The 17,994-nt window shown below is 42.2% G+C and overlaps 1 protein-coding gene across 1 annotated transcript; it reads left to right on the forward strand.

The window, feature by feature from the left end:
- Window positions 1-477: 477 nt before the first annotated feature.
- Window positions 478-13,397, forward strand: gpr176 (G protein-coupled receptor 176; the record flags this gene model as incomplete). The annotated part of the gene is made up of 3 exons (XM_083898320.1): window positions 478-772; window positions 7,900-8,152; window positions 12,176-13,397. The coding sequence occupies 3 exons, from the start codon at window positions 478-480 to the stop codon at window positions 13,395-13,397; spliced, it is 1,770 nt and encodes a 589-aa protein (XP_083754446.1).
- Between the last annotated feature and the right edge of the window lie 4,597 nt (window positions 13,398-17,994).

The following is a 17,994-nucleotide window of genomic DNA, read 5'->3' on the forward strand; positions in this document are numbered from 1 at the left end:
AGCAGCACGAGGACTAACAGCCTGTTAGACACAATATTCCTCTCTCTCTCTCTCTCCCTGGATGATGATGATGATGGTGTGATCTCCCCCCCCCCCCCCCCCACTTGGGCAGTCTTCATTCCCGGTATGGACATTTGGCTCCGGGGTAGCAGAGAGCAGCAGCAGCAGCAGCATCATCCCAGCATCCGTGATGGACCTGCTTTCCACCATTCATCTGCATTGACAAGTGATGGGGCCATCTATTTATACACACTCTGTGCATGCAGCCTCATCGTTTCCCCGTGTGATTATTATGTCTGTCTTGCATCTCCTCTGCACATAGATTGTCTTTTCAGCAGCAGCAGCAGCAGCAGCAGCAGCAGCAGCAGCATCATCCTCTCCCCAAAACAAAAGCATCACAGCAGGTTGTGAAATGCCTCCCCAGTGATGGCTGCTCGTCTCGTCCTGAAAAGCACCAGGATCGCGGGGTGAACCGACATGGATAGTGGGAGCCGGGCTGCGACGGTCGCGGACGGCGCAGTTAATTACACCACATCATCACCATCATCATCATCATCATCGGTAAACCTCTGGCTGGATCTCCTGAACGCGTCGAGCGCGCCGCCCCGGTGGGACAGCATCAGCATCAGCATCAACAGCAGTCCTCCTGCAGAGGTGACCGGGCTGGAGCAGCAGCATCTGCAGCCGCACCAGCAGAGCCTCATCGCGGAGCAAGCGTACCGGGACTTCACCACCACCATCCAGGTCTTCATCCTCATTGGCTCCCTGCTCGGTGAGTCCCAGACTCTTTCTTTGTGATGATCGTGGCTTTAATTCGTATTCTTATGATGTTCTGTTCTGTTATTCTACTCCTGTTGTGATTGTTATTCTTGTCTCTTGTTGACCTCTGACCCCTTTTGCTGCTGTAACAAGTGATTTATCCTGGTGTCGATATCAGGGAATCCCTCCGATACGGATCGAAATCACTGGATCGGATATCGGACAGATAAAAACGTAAAAACCAGCAAAAGCATTTTAGCTGAGTCATGTTTGTGCTGTTTATTTCTTCTTTGAAACGACGTAAGCAGCTTCATAAAGTGACTGAATCGGACTGATATCAGCATCTGAAGTATATATCGGTATTGGTATCAGACTCATAAAAGTAGCATCGTTCCATCTCTAGATATCTAATCTACTGTAATCTAATTTAATCTAATGATCCAAAGTGTTTGGAATTACATTATAACATATTAAAGACATCTACACTCTTAGAAATAAAAGTGCTAAATAGAACCATATAAGGTTCTTCGGCTTGTCCTCATAGAAGAACCCTTTTTGGCTCCAGGTAGAACCTTTTTAAAAAACAGTTCTTACTGGAACCATTAGTGTTACCAAGAACCCTTGAAAAACCCTTTCTTCGGGAAAAGGTTTTTCAGAAGCAAATGGTTCCAGATATAACCTTTTTATTTATAAAGGTTCCACCAAGAACCCTTCTGAAACCCTTTATTCAGGAAATGGGTTTTAAAGGGTTCTCTGGATCAAAATGCTTCTTACTGGAACCATTAGTGTTACCAAGAACCCTTGAAAAACCCTGTCTTCGGGAAACCCTTTATTCAGGAAAGGGTTTTTCAGAAGAGTGTAGATATCTTTAGATATATCCAGATCTTTCTAAATAGTGTTGATCTTAGGTTATAAGCTTTTATTTTGGAGTTAAAGGTCATTACTTTCCTTGAAAACTAACAAAACAAGTGAAACACTGGTTTGATGGAACGATAATTAATGCAATTTTAAATCAAATTCAGCCCCTGAAAGACTCCATCAGCCGCAACTGTTTGTCAGGAGAAGTTATGAGAACATTCTGTTGGTCAATCACAGTCAAAGCTTTTCTTTTGTTGTTGTTGTTATTATCGTGGGGGAAACCTTGAGTTTGCGTCTCGGTTTTCCGTCGCCAAACTCCGTAGAGAAAAGCAACGATTTTGCGTCAAATCACACAGGAGCTGTTGATCCACCGCTGCCTCCATCTGTAAGCTCTCATGAGCAATTCTGTGATTTCAAAGTGTGAAATCCTTTCTTCAGATACGCTGAAGCAACACAAAGTGACCAAACTACACAGCAGTAGAGCAGCAGCTCCTGTTTTCCCTTCCAGCTAAAAACGCTGATTTCTTTCCATGGACTTTGGTGGAGCGAGTGTTTTTTTCAGCGAGTATCGTCTGAAGGACTTAAGCAGGTGTAGTTTACATTAGCTGAGGCTTTTATTGAGTTACTGGTGTCCCCTGGTGGACCGTGGACAGCAGGGCGTCCCCCCCTTTATGTTTCATCTTAATGTTCCCCTCTGTGGGGGCTGCGAACGCTCCCCTATGATCCTGCTGATACGGTTTTCGGATGGAACCGTGTCTGACTCAGCATGTGTTCCACTTCCTTTTGGCTGTCGCAGAGAGGCTCAGGCTCACGCTCCAGTTCTTCAATCAGATGAAAACCTTCCTGTGAGCAGCTTCCTTACAGCAGCAGCAGCAGCAGCAGCCCCACAGGGATGCACTCAGGAGTGAAATAGGGAAGATGTGTACTTAAAAGTTATGGCATAGGGATAGCGGTGTATCAGATACAACCTACACCATCATGCACATGTGCACAGAGCATACAGGAAGCAGTTAGAGGCTGGAAAAGCAACATTTAGCTAATTCAAACAGCGTGACATTCCAAGGAGTTCATTTTTTGGCAACCAAATGAAGAAATTATGAAGTAACAATCGTGGATTTAGTCAAATTAGTGTGTGAACTTGATGCCGTCTTCTAAACTCAGTGAGTAAAGTGGTAAAAGTATAGCAGACTGTTCATTCTCAGCATGTTTTAGCACAAAAGCTGCTGCTGCTGCTGCTGCTTAAGAGTGAGGAAACTGTGACTCCATCACAACAACAACAACAACCAGAAACACCATCCTCTTGCATAAAAGTGCCATTTATCATAAATGTGACTGCGATGACCTCACAGTCGCACACAAAGCCACTATTGTTGGGTGGGGGGAAAAAGTAGAGACTCAGTGAGCGCGTGACCTTTGACCTTCTTGCATAGAATTAGCACAAAAAAAAAGGATCAGGGAGGCGCAACATGCCGTTTAGCAGCGTGGCTTTAAAAAAACAGTTTAATGTATTGTATGAAGACATAAAATGACCATAAAATGTCTTCAGAGATTAAGGAAATTGAATGTTAATTAATAGATGTGCTGTAAATACTGAATGATATCAAATGTAAAAAGCCCCAGCGCCACTCTCAAAAACGTCTCAACCAGTAGAGATGAAAAATTAGTATCTGCAGTGGAGATTTGTCAAATTACAGACACTAATAATGGAGAGGAAGCTAACGACACACATATGCCGGTGTGGATGCTTTTCTGAATTGGATTTTATAATAAAAGTGCACATTGACCACTGAAATATATCCATTTAAAGTAGGGTCATTGCTGCACCGAGTGAATAATTTGCAAGGAATAATCATTTGTGAGCGCCACTGAATAAGAAATGAATGAGTTACAGGATCAGTCTCAATTTGAACGATCGTCTCAAGGCAGCCGGGGATTAACTTTGACTCAAACAGTGAAATAAAAGCAGAAAGAAAAGGTTGATCTGGATCCTCTGACTCTCACCGTCGGCTCCATCATGTGAGGCACTTTTGTTGGTTTGATGGAGGTTGGAGTGATTGAAGTTCTTTTTCCATCTCGGGAAGATAATCTGTGCGTGCAAAAAAATAAATAAAAAAATCCATCACCGATGTATGTGAGGTGTCTCAATCTTTGACAGATTCACATGTTGCTGAACGTCTCCACCCGTCATGTATGGTGCATGGAAATGGGAAAAACGCTGTCACAGGGCTATAAATAGACTCTTTGTGCGTCTCCTCTTCACTTCCACAACGCACACAGATTTGTAAAATTGTGTGCGTTGTGTTTCTTGAAGTACATGTTCACATAACAGGTATCACCATGGCAACATCAAATGTATATAATTGGCTGGATTATTTATCTTTTGTGATCATCTGATTGATGATCCGGCCATTAATTCGACGGGTGAAAGGTCACCAGACTCTAAACACAAGCACGCACGCACGCACGCACGCTGAACAGTCGATCACAATCACATCCTCACATGTTCTAATCACAGTCTGACCCCACTCTGCTCGTCTTTGGACTGGAGTGAGACAGAAATAACACAGCAGGACAAGTTAAAGTGATAAAAATAACCATTGACATGAGTTTTATATGTTATTAAAGCAGTTTCAAATCAGGATAAATCAGTCTTTATGGGGCCCAAAGCTGAAATCTCACAGTAGCCCAGTGTCATCATAAAAAAAATCTCATACTTTAAATTGCTAAAGTGCTAAATGAACCAGTTTCACTCTCGTTTTTGAACCTCAGAGAGCAGCTAAATCACAGAAGTGGCACAAAACTTCAACTTCAAATCTTCAACTCCAAAATAAAACCAAATAACTTAAGCTCAGCACAATTCAGATATCTAAATATATCTAAAGATTCCTTTATACGCTAAGATGTATTGTTTTTTTTTGGATATGCATTGGGCCGACGCTGCAAAAATCATGATTTTAATAAATAAATAAATAAGACAATTTCACACAAGAGTTTTTTAAAAGCTAAAACATTTTTAAAATCTGATTTAAAAGAACTTAATTTTGTGCGTTTTTGCACACCTTTCTTCCAGGCTCCCGGTGGGATTTGAACCAGCAAACCTTCTTGGTGTTTAATTTGCATTATTTTATACACAATATTTACAAAATCCAGCACAAAAAAGTATCCACTAACTCAGGAAACATCTGGATCTGCAGTATGAATGTCATATTTATATAATAATAGGATTTTTCGACTACTAGGTTGTCACTAACAAAGAATAACTGTTCATTTATCTGCACATGTTGCTAATTTGTGTGTCTTTTTTAACCCTTTAAGGTTCTACTCAACCATTTGGTCGAGCACACTTTAAGTCACTATGTCATTGAAAAATGCATCAAGCTGAAATCACTAACTATCACTGACTTTATGCTACTTTATGAATTATGCAAACCAGGTTTATTATGAACAGACGTCTCAACCGTTTGGTAGAGGCCTGTAACTGAAATACTGTAGGGTCTAATTAAAAAAAAAAAAAAAAAAAAAAATAGATTGTCGTTATTGTTATCATGAGTAGATAAAATAAAATAAAAAATGCAAAAAAATATTTTTTTTCTATTTTTTTCTTGGTGTGTACCTTAAAGGGTGAATGATCAGGTAACCATAAAACTGAATAAACTGGTAAAAGAACATAATTATATGCACTTTTCGCACTTCTGGCTCCCGTTTGCTAACGCTGAGCTAAACCCCTGAGCTCCTTATCTGATTCTCAGAGGAAAACTTTTCTAATGAGACAATAATCCATCGCTTTGTTGATAAAGCTCAGGTCACGGAGTTTGACGGTAAATCTGATGAATGCATAACACTGTACGTAATCGGGCATGTGAGGAATTACAGTTTGAACTCTCTGCGCTTCACCATTCATAAAGACGACGACGGCTGAAACTAAAATAGTCTCATCATCATCATCATCACCACAGGGACGAGGACGTGTTAATGATATTTTCACACCAGTCCAGAAACGACACACTTTTACTCTCATTTGCATGTAAAAAAAAAAAAAAAAAAAAGGTAAATGTTTTCATTTCATTAGTGAATATTCTAACAGCGCCAACACTGACATTTTGTTAAGTGGTAAAACAGCAATCATTGTTCAGTGTTTGCTCTTCCCCTCCATTGGCTGCCGTGTGTGTGGTTGCCAAGGTGTCGGGCCGTCAAGTACCAGGTGAGTATTTCAGGCACAAAAGGACAAAGTGATTTTTATAGACAACACACAGCTCTGACTAAAGGGGGGTGATGATGATGATGATGATGATGATGATGATGATGATGATGTCCCAGAGTTGTCAACACGTAAACACTTATTAATAATTAATCACAGCTTTGAATGTGTTTCTGAACGCACCTTTAAAAAAGAGGGTTTAAAAACCACTTGACACGCGTGGCATTGTCGCACTTATGACACAATGGAAAGAGTGTTAATAACTTTTTGTCTTCGTATGCGTCTAATATTTTATTTAGTGCTGTGATTCCCACATACGTCACCCAGTTGTCGCACCTCCTGTTAACAAAGTGTGACCTTGCAAAGCAAACGGTGTCAAATTACAACCATTATAGCTCTTTATTCTCAAACTTTTCATACCAAATATACCACCTGAGGAAAATACCCAGCTCTCAAAGTAACTCCATTATCACCACGCTTTATCAATCACATACCCTAATTCTGAAGCTCCTGTACCACTGGTGGTCCACGCACCACAGTTTGAGAACCACTGCTCATATATATATATATATATATCCTTCTCATTATACGCATTTTGAATAATTTCTTTTTTTGGGGGCCAACCCATGACCAAGCGGAAAGGAAACTTGCCTTGTGACCGAAGGGTTGCAGGTTCGAGTACCCACCAGTTACTTAATTAATAGGGGGTCACATCCAGTGTAATCCTGGGTAAATGGGAGGGTTGCATCAGTAAAAACGTAAATATATGCAAAAGTAATTTAAGCAGCGCTACCTACAAAATATGGCTAAACTGTATAGTAAGCCAGAAGTGGTTTATTTATTAAGTTTATTGAAATAGGACAACACATAACAATAAATATGCAGGAATTAGCAGTTAGCTAAATTACATCCGTCGTCCAAAGGCAGCTAGCATAAAGAAACATTTACACAGGGCACCAGACAAATAACAGACAAAGACATTGTAATTTTGTGTGTTTTTATTTGCTTTGTTTCAAGGGATAAAAATAAATAAATAAATAGCAGAGCTAGCTAGCTTCAATATATGGCTAAAATATATAGTAAGCTAGCACTAGCACACCCTGTATCAGTGATGTCATTTGCTTTGAGGTAAAATAACTGATTTCCTTTAAGGACTTTCGTGCAGGAGAGTGAGCGGTTTAACAGTGAAGAAAAAACAAAAGCCTGTTTTTAGGATATATGTGTCAGGGTTAGCGTCTCAGCTCCACAGGAACAGCGTTGGGGACGGTTAGCGATTGGTCCGACAAAATTTAGGACATTTACTCATCTTTATTAACTGCCGGTTTATGTACTAACACGACTCGTAATTTGACTTTACAGCTCTGAAATGTCTTGCTAGTTAGCTCCCATTAGCTGCAGCTGCTCCTCGTGTTCAGTGGAAACGAGCACACGTTAGCATACTGAACCGAGACGACGATCTCTGAGGAGGCTGTTATTATTGTAAGTAATAATAACGGTAAATATGGGGAATTATAAATACACTAGATTGCCTCAGAGACTGTCTCGTAATGCTGTGTGTTTTTAAAAAAAACACGGATTTCATTATCCCGTGCGAACACAGCGGCCGAGCGTGCTAACACCCATTATCTCCTCCATTGTCGGGTTTTCCAGAAACGCTGTGAAAACCCCGGTGTGATGTTCTGCCACTAAAATCCTGCACAGTGAGAAAATAGCAGAGAAGCACAGCGTGTTCCCCTCTTTCAGCTCCATCTAAAAACATCTCGGGCCAAATCTCCTCAACCCTGATACACATTAATGTACTTTTATATCTGTTATATCTGAACCTGCCTAGTTCCCCCCCCTCCTCCCCCCCCCTCCTCTTAGCGCGGCCTCTTTTTGAATCTCCACAGACACAAATACGACCAGTGAACATCTTGCTCACACTTTGTGGGTAATCACATTTGGAGAGGCAGATAGCATGCGCGGCATCTCTCCGACCTGGTTTCAGTCAGTGTGTGAAGTTCACCTTTTTTTCCAGCCTTGTGGCTGCAAATAATGAACTGCTTTTTTACCATTTTGACCGGAGATTACCTCCTTCTCTGCAGGAAACGCCACGGTGCTGTGGTGCACCTGCTGCACCAACGTCTTCAAGTCCGTGACCAAGCGCTTCGTCAAGAACCTGGCGTGCTCGGGCATCTGCGCCGGCCTGGTGTGCGTGCCCTTCGACGTGGCGCTGGGCGCCAGCCCGCGCTGCTGCTGGTGGCTGCACACGCTGCTGCTCTGCAAGGTCATCAAGTTCCTGCACAAGCTCTTCTGCTCGGCCACCGTGCTCAGCTTCAGCGCCATCGCGCTCGACAGGTCAGAGAAATATGGTTTTCATCCATCCATATAGAGATTTAGAGTGTCCAATTTACCTAATCCCCAAATCTGCATGTTTTTGGACTGAGGAAACCGGAGAACTCCAGGCAGAAAGACCCTCCTTCCAACCGGGTTCCATGTAAAAACTTAAAGGTGCATTATGTAATAAATCTAAAGTAACTGGCCATAAAATCCTCCTAATATGTCACAGAGACTCAGGAATAATGTTCATATAACAAACTGAACTCACCAACAACAGTACAGACAAAATATTTGCATTAAAAAAAATCTTTTGCAGACTGTAAATCATGTTTTGGCATGTGGCGCCACCTACCGCCGTCTACCAATCATTGCCGTCAGTAGAGTCTCAGCTGCCGAGCAACCACGGGTTGTCAGAAAACAAAACCTAAAAGACCTCAGGCTTTTGAATTTGAGTGTAGTAACCGTATTTGGCCACATTCTTACATATGGCGCCTTTAAATTGCCAAGTTTTTGTCACGACGCGTCAAAAACAGTGATTTTAACGGGTTTCAGTGTGAGCACATTTTTGTACGTAGGTGTGTCAGTGTGAGTATTTGAAGTTTCAAAATCATGTTTTGGCATGTGGCGCCACCTACCGCAGTCTACTAATCATTGCAGTCAGTCAGAGTCTCCAGTCTCCGCCAGTTACGTCTGAGCTACAATGGCGGAGAAAACGAAACTTTAAAGACCTCTGTGTTTTGAATTTAGAGTGTAGTAACCGTTTTTGGCCACATTCTTACATAGCGCACCTTTCATTTCTCATGAATCCAAGTATCTTATAAAAGAGAACAAAACAACAGAGCACTCTGTCCTCGAGTGGGACGAGTTCTTTTTCACTTCAGCTCTGGGACTTTGAAGTGTGCGTTTGAAAAAGCCCCAGTGGGCACATCCCACTCACTTCACAGAATTTAGAGGTATCGTTTTAGAGCAGGGAGCGGTTTTAAACCTATCCTCTGATCAGTTTATCTCCACACTTTATCCATTTTCACTGAAAACGGACACCGGGAAGCAAATCTGAAAAAGGTAACAAACACACAAACAGGACGAGGATCAAAAATCAGGCATGGTTGTTGTTGTCTTTTTCAGTCTCCATCGACTGCGCCCTGCAGTGAAGACTCCAGGTCTCTGACTGATGCAGCATGTATATGTCAGGACTCCCTGCTGTGCTAAGAGCTGCACTCAAACACAGCCCTCGCTGCCCAGAATATGCTTAAAAAATGTAACGCGACACAACCTCATTTGTTTAAAACCGTAATTTGCTTCACGGCAGCCGTTAACTGACGACACTGACAGCCATCTCTGTTTTTATTCTGAAATCACCCAAGTTTCTGTGAGATCCCAAATCCCTGGAATCTCCTCCCTAAGATCGTACGATTTAACGCAAAGTTTAATCTTTATCTAGTCCAGGGCTGTCAAACTCATTTCAGGGGCCACATATTTGGGGCACAATTTATAAAATATAAAACTACTAAAATATAGAAGTTAGTAGAGTGTACATTTTAACAAATTCATTCTGCGGGCCAAAAATTATCCCCCAAAATTAATTTTTTTTAGCCCATAGTTAACTAAAATACTCACACTGACACACCTACGTACAAAAAATGTGCTCACTGAAACCCGTTAAAATCACTGTTTTTGATGCGTCGTGACAAAAACTTGGCAATTTAAGGGTAAAGATTTTCCGACTTTGGACGACATAGTATAGTATGACATTTTGGACAAAAACATTTTTTTCAAGAAATCGTCAGATTCTGTACGACATAGTATAGTATAACGTTTTGCTCAAATTTTTGACCCCAATTTTTTTTTTTTCCCAAAAATTGTCAGATTTTGGACCACATAGTAAAATATGAAATTTTTATATAATTCACTTTTATATAATTCATAACATTTTATAGCTTACTTTTTGTAAGAGCACATTTTTGTGCCCTAGGTGTGTTAACGTGAGTATTTTATATAATAAGACCAAAAACATTCCAGTTTGCATGAAGTACATTGAAAATAATTTATTTAATGTGTTTTTGGCCCATACAAGGTGGATCATGACAAAATGGCAATTCAAGGGTCAAAAATGAAATAATATTTGATTATGTATGGAAAGGATTTAAAACATTTATAGATTTTGAACATATTTTGGTGCTTTGAAGGGACATTTAAGGGTTAAACTTAACCCCTGGTGCAGACTTAAGTAGGCTTCACCTTTAACATGTGCTCCATAAATAAAGCATATATAAGCCTTATAATAAGGGCTGGGTCATACTTACCTTGTTTTAAACCTCATCAAAAGAAGCAAAAGTCAGGACTTAATCAAATGAGATTAAGTTTTTATGACAACCGTCTCTCAGATCTTGCATCGTTGCCTCAGCCTTGGTTTCACTTGTTTCAGAGATTATATCTCCTCCATGGCAACTAATGAAGCAGAATGCGTAATGAAGCAGAATGCTTTCAAACCGATGAATTATTAATCCTTGAGGAGGGCAAATAGAGGCACACACTCACACACACACATGCAGGCAAACAGGAGACTGTGGCACAGTTACGGGCTCGTGACGTGATGATGATGATGATGATGCAGATGAAGAGACAAAAATCAGTCAGGGGAAAAACCAGCAAAGTTCTTTATGCAGGATTAAGAGACAACGATAGGACGGGAGCCGATCCAGAAGCTGTTAATTATCTGTTATACGGATATGAGACGATCCAGTGATGCTCTGGTGGGTGAGCAACACACCCACATGATTTCATCATCATCATCATCATCATCATCAGGTAATTCACCACAGACGGACAGAAAAAAAAAAAAAGACTCTTTTCATCTTGTGGCCATAAATCGTATATGACTCACACCTCTCGCTCTTTATGTTATGGGATAATAATCAGGAGCTCATTTGAGTTCAGTCGACAAAACCATTCTTCTCAGAATTATTAATTTGCAGACGTGGTATTGGCTGCTCCGGGGGCCCATTGTACTGAAACCTCATTCATTTAATTTGGACGAGAGTGGAACACAATCTAATAGAGGAAAAGATAAGGAGTTTATAATTGTATTGAGTCGACAGACACTGGGATGCTGTTGTCTGAATGTTTAAAGTCATGAACAGACACTTTATATTTCCAACCGTTGAGAGAAAACTGAACAAAATAGACAATTTTTGACAAAATATTAATGATTTATTGTAATTGTGAATGTTAAAGGTCTTTTTTTATTAAACCCAGCTCAGCCTTGCACTTTAACTAAAAAATCTTGAATTTCACTCACATTTAACAATGTTTTTTATCATTTAACATATAATGCATTCACATAATGACATTATCATAACATTATGAAGTCTTAGTGCAAAACAACAACTGGCATGGAAAAAAAAGAGGGTTGCATCACTGCATAATTTGAGATAATTATGCATAGATTAGACAATAATACTGTGTTGCTCACAGTTCAAGGCCAGATAACCTATTTTTTACGTTGTACACGAGGGTTTCCACTTTTTATTTAAAAAAAAGAAACTGCACTTGCCGTTACCATGGTAACGTGCAGTGTTTTGGACTCACTCGTGATCGGTGAGCGTGTGCAAGTTTGTAAATAAAACATCATCCTGCTTATTAGACTGAATAAAAAAAGAGCAAAAACTAGTTTTAAAGAAGTTGGCGGCTTAGAAGTTGCAACCAGAAAACTTGGCTTGGAACAAGCCATTCTAAATCCGAGGGGAGAATATTGGAAATAGACATCAGTCGCCCTCATGGGCAACACCAATGTGTAACATCCTCAGTTAATGTTTTACGACTTAAATTCAGTGGTTCTGTCCATTTTAGATCAAGCACAATAAAATAATCTCTTCAGTGGTCGCCATGTTTGTTGATCCCTGCAACTCGGCACTGCCCTCTAGAGGAAGTATTGCAAAACGTCCATTCTAAGGCAACAGTACGGTAGTAATGGAGATACCATTTGGGTGACGCACTATATAAATGGGCGTTAATCTGGACTAACCTCTTCTTCTCCTGCAGATACTACTCTGTGCTGTACCCGCTGGAGAGGAAGATCTCAGATGCTCGATCCAGAGACCTGGTCATCTACATCTGGGTCCACGCGGTGGTGGCGAGCCTCCCCGTGTTCGCCGTGACCAACGTCACGGACGTCTACGTCACCTCGTCCTGCTCGGACGACCCCGCGCGCTCCCTGGGCCACGTGGTGTACGTGCTGATCTACAACGTGACCACGGTGGTGCTGCCGCTCGCCCTGGTCTTCCTCTTCATGCTGCTGATCCGCCGCGCGCTCAGCGCCAGCCAGAAGAAGAAGGTGATCATCGCGGCGCTGCGCACGCCGCAGAACAGCATCTCCATCCCGTACGTGTCGCAGCGGGAGGCCGAGCTGCACGCCACGCTGCTGGCGGTGGTGCTGGCCTTCTCCGCCTGCAGCGCCCCCTACGGGGCGCTGGTGGTGTATCGCACCGTCTTGGCGGACACCGAAGAGCTGCCCGCGTCGCTGTATCTGACCGCGCTCTGGCTCCCCAAAGTGTCTCTGCTCATGAACCCGCTCCTGTTTTTGACTGTTAACCGCTCGGCGCGCCACAGCTGGATGGACCTGCTGGCCAGGGTTCACCGCCGCTACAGCCGCCGCAACGTGGTCAGCACCGGGGGTTTGGCCTCGTTGGGACCAGAGGGGGCGATCGGGGAGCCAGTGGGACTGGAGACGGCCGGCCGCTCGGGGAGCCAACTCCTAGAGATGTTCAATATTGGCCAGCAGCAAATCTTCAGACCCTCCGAGGAGGAGGACGATGCGGAGAACGAGGGTCAAGGATCCGGGTCGAAAGAGGACGCCAAGGCCGCGTCGAGGCTGGGGAGCCTCAGAGGGGAGGTGGTGACCATGAAGGAGTCCCTGCAGGGCACAGCGGGAGGCCTGGTCGTCACCAAAGACGGTCCTCCCCCTGCGATCCTCGCACTGCGGGCTTCTCCCAATCACACGTGCGCTTACGCCTCGTCATCGCAGGTGGCGCCAGCGACGCCGGCGACGCCGACGGAAGTCGAGGACTCGCCGCAGTTTGGGTTCGGGCCCTTCGAGCTTCCTCCTCAGTGGTTACCAGAGACCAGGAACAGCAAGAAGAGGCTGCTGCCGCCGCTGGGCAACACCCCCGAGGAGCTGATCCAGACCAAGCTGCCCAGGCCGAGGCCTGAGCGGAGGATCAGCAGGAACAATAAGGTCAGCACCATTCCCACTGTGGATCAGTGACGCGCTCCTCTCTGAAGTGTCCGATCGCTCTGTGACAATCACGGATTCTTTTTTTTGGGGGGTGATTCTCTCAGACGCAGCGCAGTAATCATTTTAGAGGTCAAGGTTTTTTTACGGCGAGACACTGCAGCTTTTTTTCGTCCATATCAAACATTCACCGTGCTGCTGTATTTGTTCAGTCTACTCGTGCTGACCCAGTTCCATAATAAAAAAAAAAAAAAAAAAAAAGGACTTCTTTCAGCGACTAAATGATCGACAGGACGCAGACACCGCTTTTCCAATTTCCCCCCTCGTTCTGATTAGCGATGCATGGCAAGACGCAGCCGAACAAAAGATCCCAAGAGATGCACTGATACCGGATCATAAGTCAAAAGCAAATAATGACGCGAGGATTTCGACCCTTTGATCCAAACGTTTTGTAAAATTCTCCTGATTGCACTCTGTAAGCACAACCTCAGTGTACCCGGTTTTTACGACTTCAGCGTTTGGCATTAATTCGACTTTTACTGCCTGTTTTTTTTTTTGTCCCTTCACGCCCCCATTTTTTGGGGTGTATTTGTGCTCGATGTCGTTGTCATGTGTATTTTACATGTGAGTGGATTTGATGAAGATGTACGTTATGCAAATACAATGTGACATTTAAAAAAACATGTTTTCTGGAAGCTTAAAAAGAAACAATGAGCGTAAGAAAGCAGGATTTTCCAGGTCAGGGATCTTTTACTGTCCGAGTGGTCAATTTCATTGATTTTTCACCTTTTTTCCTGGAAATCATTTGCTCATGCGGTTTGTAAAAATAAAAGCAAAAGAACACAGATTTATTCTTTTTTCCAGATACTTCCCACTCTGATGCTGCCGGCTCCGTCTCTGTCTTCCTTCTCTGTGATGCATAATTTACAAACCTGAAGCTCAGGCCGAGGTAAACAGAGCCGGGCAGCACTTCAAATATTTGACAAGCCGTAACTCCCGTAAATGTGGGATTTACCCACAATCCCCTGCTATGTCCACAAAGAACCTGTGAATCTGCGCTGTTACCAGGTGAAACTGTGCAGTCAGGCCCTTCCCCTGGAAACCATATCCATATCTTTCCCTACTTAAAAGCAGGAAAGAGATGAGTTTGTTTTCATACGTCCGTGCCAACAGTGACTCCATAAATGAGTGTGTGACACAGTTATTGCACCGTGGATAATCCATGCAACACAGAAGCCCACTTTCTAAGCCCAAAGTGCTGCTGGGAATTAAAAGCATCACATGAAACAGGAGCGTTAAACAACGCACAAGTTTAGGCTCATATTTTACTCGAGGCTTCATTTAAAACATTATTTTGCCTCCTGTGTCCATTTGGAGCTTGATAACAGAGATGCACTGCAGCATTTTATTTCTCAGCATTGTAATAATCCATTTTTGTGTTACCGTTGTTTAAAAACAAGGACTATTTGTACCTTTCAGGAGGTCAAAAATGAACAGATGAACACGCTACAGGTTACATTTTTATGGACCACCTGCTGAGGAAGACTTATAGAGCGCCAGTATAGCAAGTTAAATACTTTATTATTAATAATAAAATTCAAATTCACCTCCCCAAAATTAAACAAAGTCATATTTTGAGTGCTCATAAGTGCGGTGGTACGACCGAGGAAGACCATGAATGTGACATTTCATGACACTGGACTGCATAAGAGGTTAGATTTGACTTTAATAGCCAAACAGAGCGACTAACTCTCATTAGCATATTAATATTTTCCATCATCTGTGCTCATGGACGATTCCGAATATATATATACATATATACACATACACATATATACACATGCATACACATACATATATACACATGCATACACACATATATACACACACATATATACACATATATACATACACATATACATATATACACATATACACATATACACACTTACACATATATATACACACATATACACACTTACACATATATACATATACATACACATATACATATACATATACATACACATATACACATGCATATATACATATACATACATACACATATATATATACATATACATACACATATATATACACATATACATACACATATATATACACATATACACACATATATACCCCATTTCCACGAGTCACAACAAACACCAAAACATTACAACATATTCAACGTTAGCATAGCACTTTGGCGATAATGTTTTAGAATTGGTACATCATTCACTATGATTTACTTCAATCAGGTCACGAACGATTGATTCAAAGTGACGCCGTGAGTAAAAGATGCTAAATAGTAACCACGGTAACATCATCATCATCATCACTGAGGGCTATGATAACAACCAGTTCATCCAACAGAACAGAACAGAACAACCTCTGGCAACAAGAGTGGTGTTAATCATCTTTAATTAGCAGCCTCGCTCCATTTGAAATGACAAACTATGATGTTAGCTTAGCAGATGTGATCTCATGCATAAAGTGCAACCAGAAGTGGATTTGAATGTGGGTTCTCTTCTCCTTCCAGGACTGTGCACCACCAGTTATTCTTCTACGCCATGTTTCCATTGAGTGGAATAGGTATTTTTTTTGGACTTTCCATTAGGAATAGCAGCTAAATAACCAGCCCTACCATTTCCACACTTTGGCACCATTCAGTTGGGGCACCAACCAGTAAAAATGGTACGATAAGGTCTAGCTCCACCCACCATTGTCAGATAATTGGGCGACAGAAGAGTAACCATACCCTGATGGAACACATGTAGCATATTTATATCCAATTCCAGGAGCCTTTTCAAAGAAAGCGAGGTTTCTTTTTGTCATATTATTGTCAATTACTGTATTGAGTGAAAGTCCAGCCATGCTAATGAGACATCAGAGACTCTCTGCCCACTCAAACGCTCTGCTGATGTGTTCCGTCATTAGCACAACCACCGGGCGTTGGATCATCCAGCAGCCAACATGTTCACAGGAAAACTCAGCCCCTATCTCATTAGTTTACGGAAAAAGCAGTTGCAGCATTTTAAGATTGAAGCAAATCAACGCAGCAGCAGCAGCAGCAGCTAACAACGCAGACTAGAAAAGTGCATGCACAGGTTAATCTTCTTTGCTGTTTTGTGTTAAGACGGAGCACATGAGGAGTAACACAACGGCAGCAGAACAGAGGCTGCTCTTGTTATCAGCTTTAATTCATTGTTATCTAAGCTGGAGTTGGCGTCACAGGTGTCGTCATCGTTGGCTCCGGTCCTGGGAAGTCCGATATGTGAGGAAAAAATGGTACTTTAGAGTCATGAGACACCATTGGATTGTTGGGGAGTTTTTTGTATAGGAGGTTTTTGGAGAACAGTGGAGAAGGCGCTGGACTCTGGTGTGTTTAAGTCCTTGGTTCGCAAACTTTGGTGGTACCGTCCTAGTGGTACGGGAGGTTCCTCTGGTGGTACCTGGAGGAAAATCAGAAGTACCGATCTACTGTATAAACCAGGGTATGTGATTGTATAATGGTGAAAATTGATTTATTTGAAGATACTTGGCCAAGGGGAACAGAGGAAACACCAGGACGGCTCGGCTGCTACCTCCAATTCTGTAGATCCGTTCAAAGTGTCACATACAATCAGCCGTCTAATGACCTTTAACAGAAACACGATAATTAGCTCTTGGCTTCTTGCTGGCAAGGCATGAACACCATGGCTTTGTCTTTGGAGCCAGACCTTGAAACTCGGTCAATCCATACAACAGCAGCATGTTCTCCTAGCAACTGGACTTTCAACTGTAGGAATGGCTCCATGTCTCCACATGGTGGATCGTGGACATCGCTGGAGCCAATTCCAGCTCCACAATCTCTACAATCACACCTTCAATTCAATGTATAGTTGTTCAATTAACCAAATCCAGTGTTTTTGGACGTTTTGAACCTGGAGAAATCCCATGTACAAACAGGAAGAACATGCTAACTCCATGCAGAAAGGCTCTTGGTCCATGAACCTGGGTCTTCTTGGTGCAAAGGCAAATGTGCTAACCCCTGAATTTCCCCTCACAATCAGTTCAGTCGCTTGTCTGTAAACAAAAAAATAAGAGACAGAAATTCCCCGGTCCATGTGCAAATCATGCCGTGATTAGAAAAACACTTCATTATGTTTTTTTCCCCTAGTAGGAGACGACTCATACATTTTCATGAACACAAATTCTCATTAAAAACGACATTTTCAAGCTGTTAGAGTGACACTTGTTGCATATTTATAGTTCATTAATTTTCCAGTCTAACATTTAAAGCCAGACGTGTCTGTAATTGAGAATTATGCAAAAAACACCGACTTGCTGTGTTGTGAAGTCTGAAGTAAGAAAAGGTCAAGAGGAGCTCATCTTTAACTGAAGTAAATAAAGAAATACATGGAATGAGTTGAAGATCCAGACAGACGACACAGAGGCAACTTTGGAGCTTTGCATAACAGGTAAGTAGGAGTCAAACGCTCATGTTCCTGAACCAAAATTCTAATTTGTGTTTACATCTCTACAAATAAACTGGTGATGCTTTTGGCTGAAGTGAACAAAAACACTTGCGATGTTTGGTCTCAGACTGGCTTTGGTGAGAATTTCACCACAGATATTTGTGATCTAG

Source organism: Microchirus variegatus (genome assembly GCF_963457635.1).
Source record: "Microchirus variegatus genome assembly, chromosome: 12".
In the NCBI taxonomy this organism is placed as follows: domain Eukaryota; kingdom Metazoa; phylum Chordata; class Actinopteri; order Pleuronectiformes; family Soleidae; genus Microchirus; species Microchirus variegatus.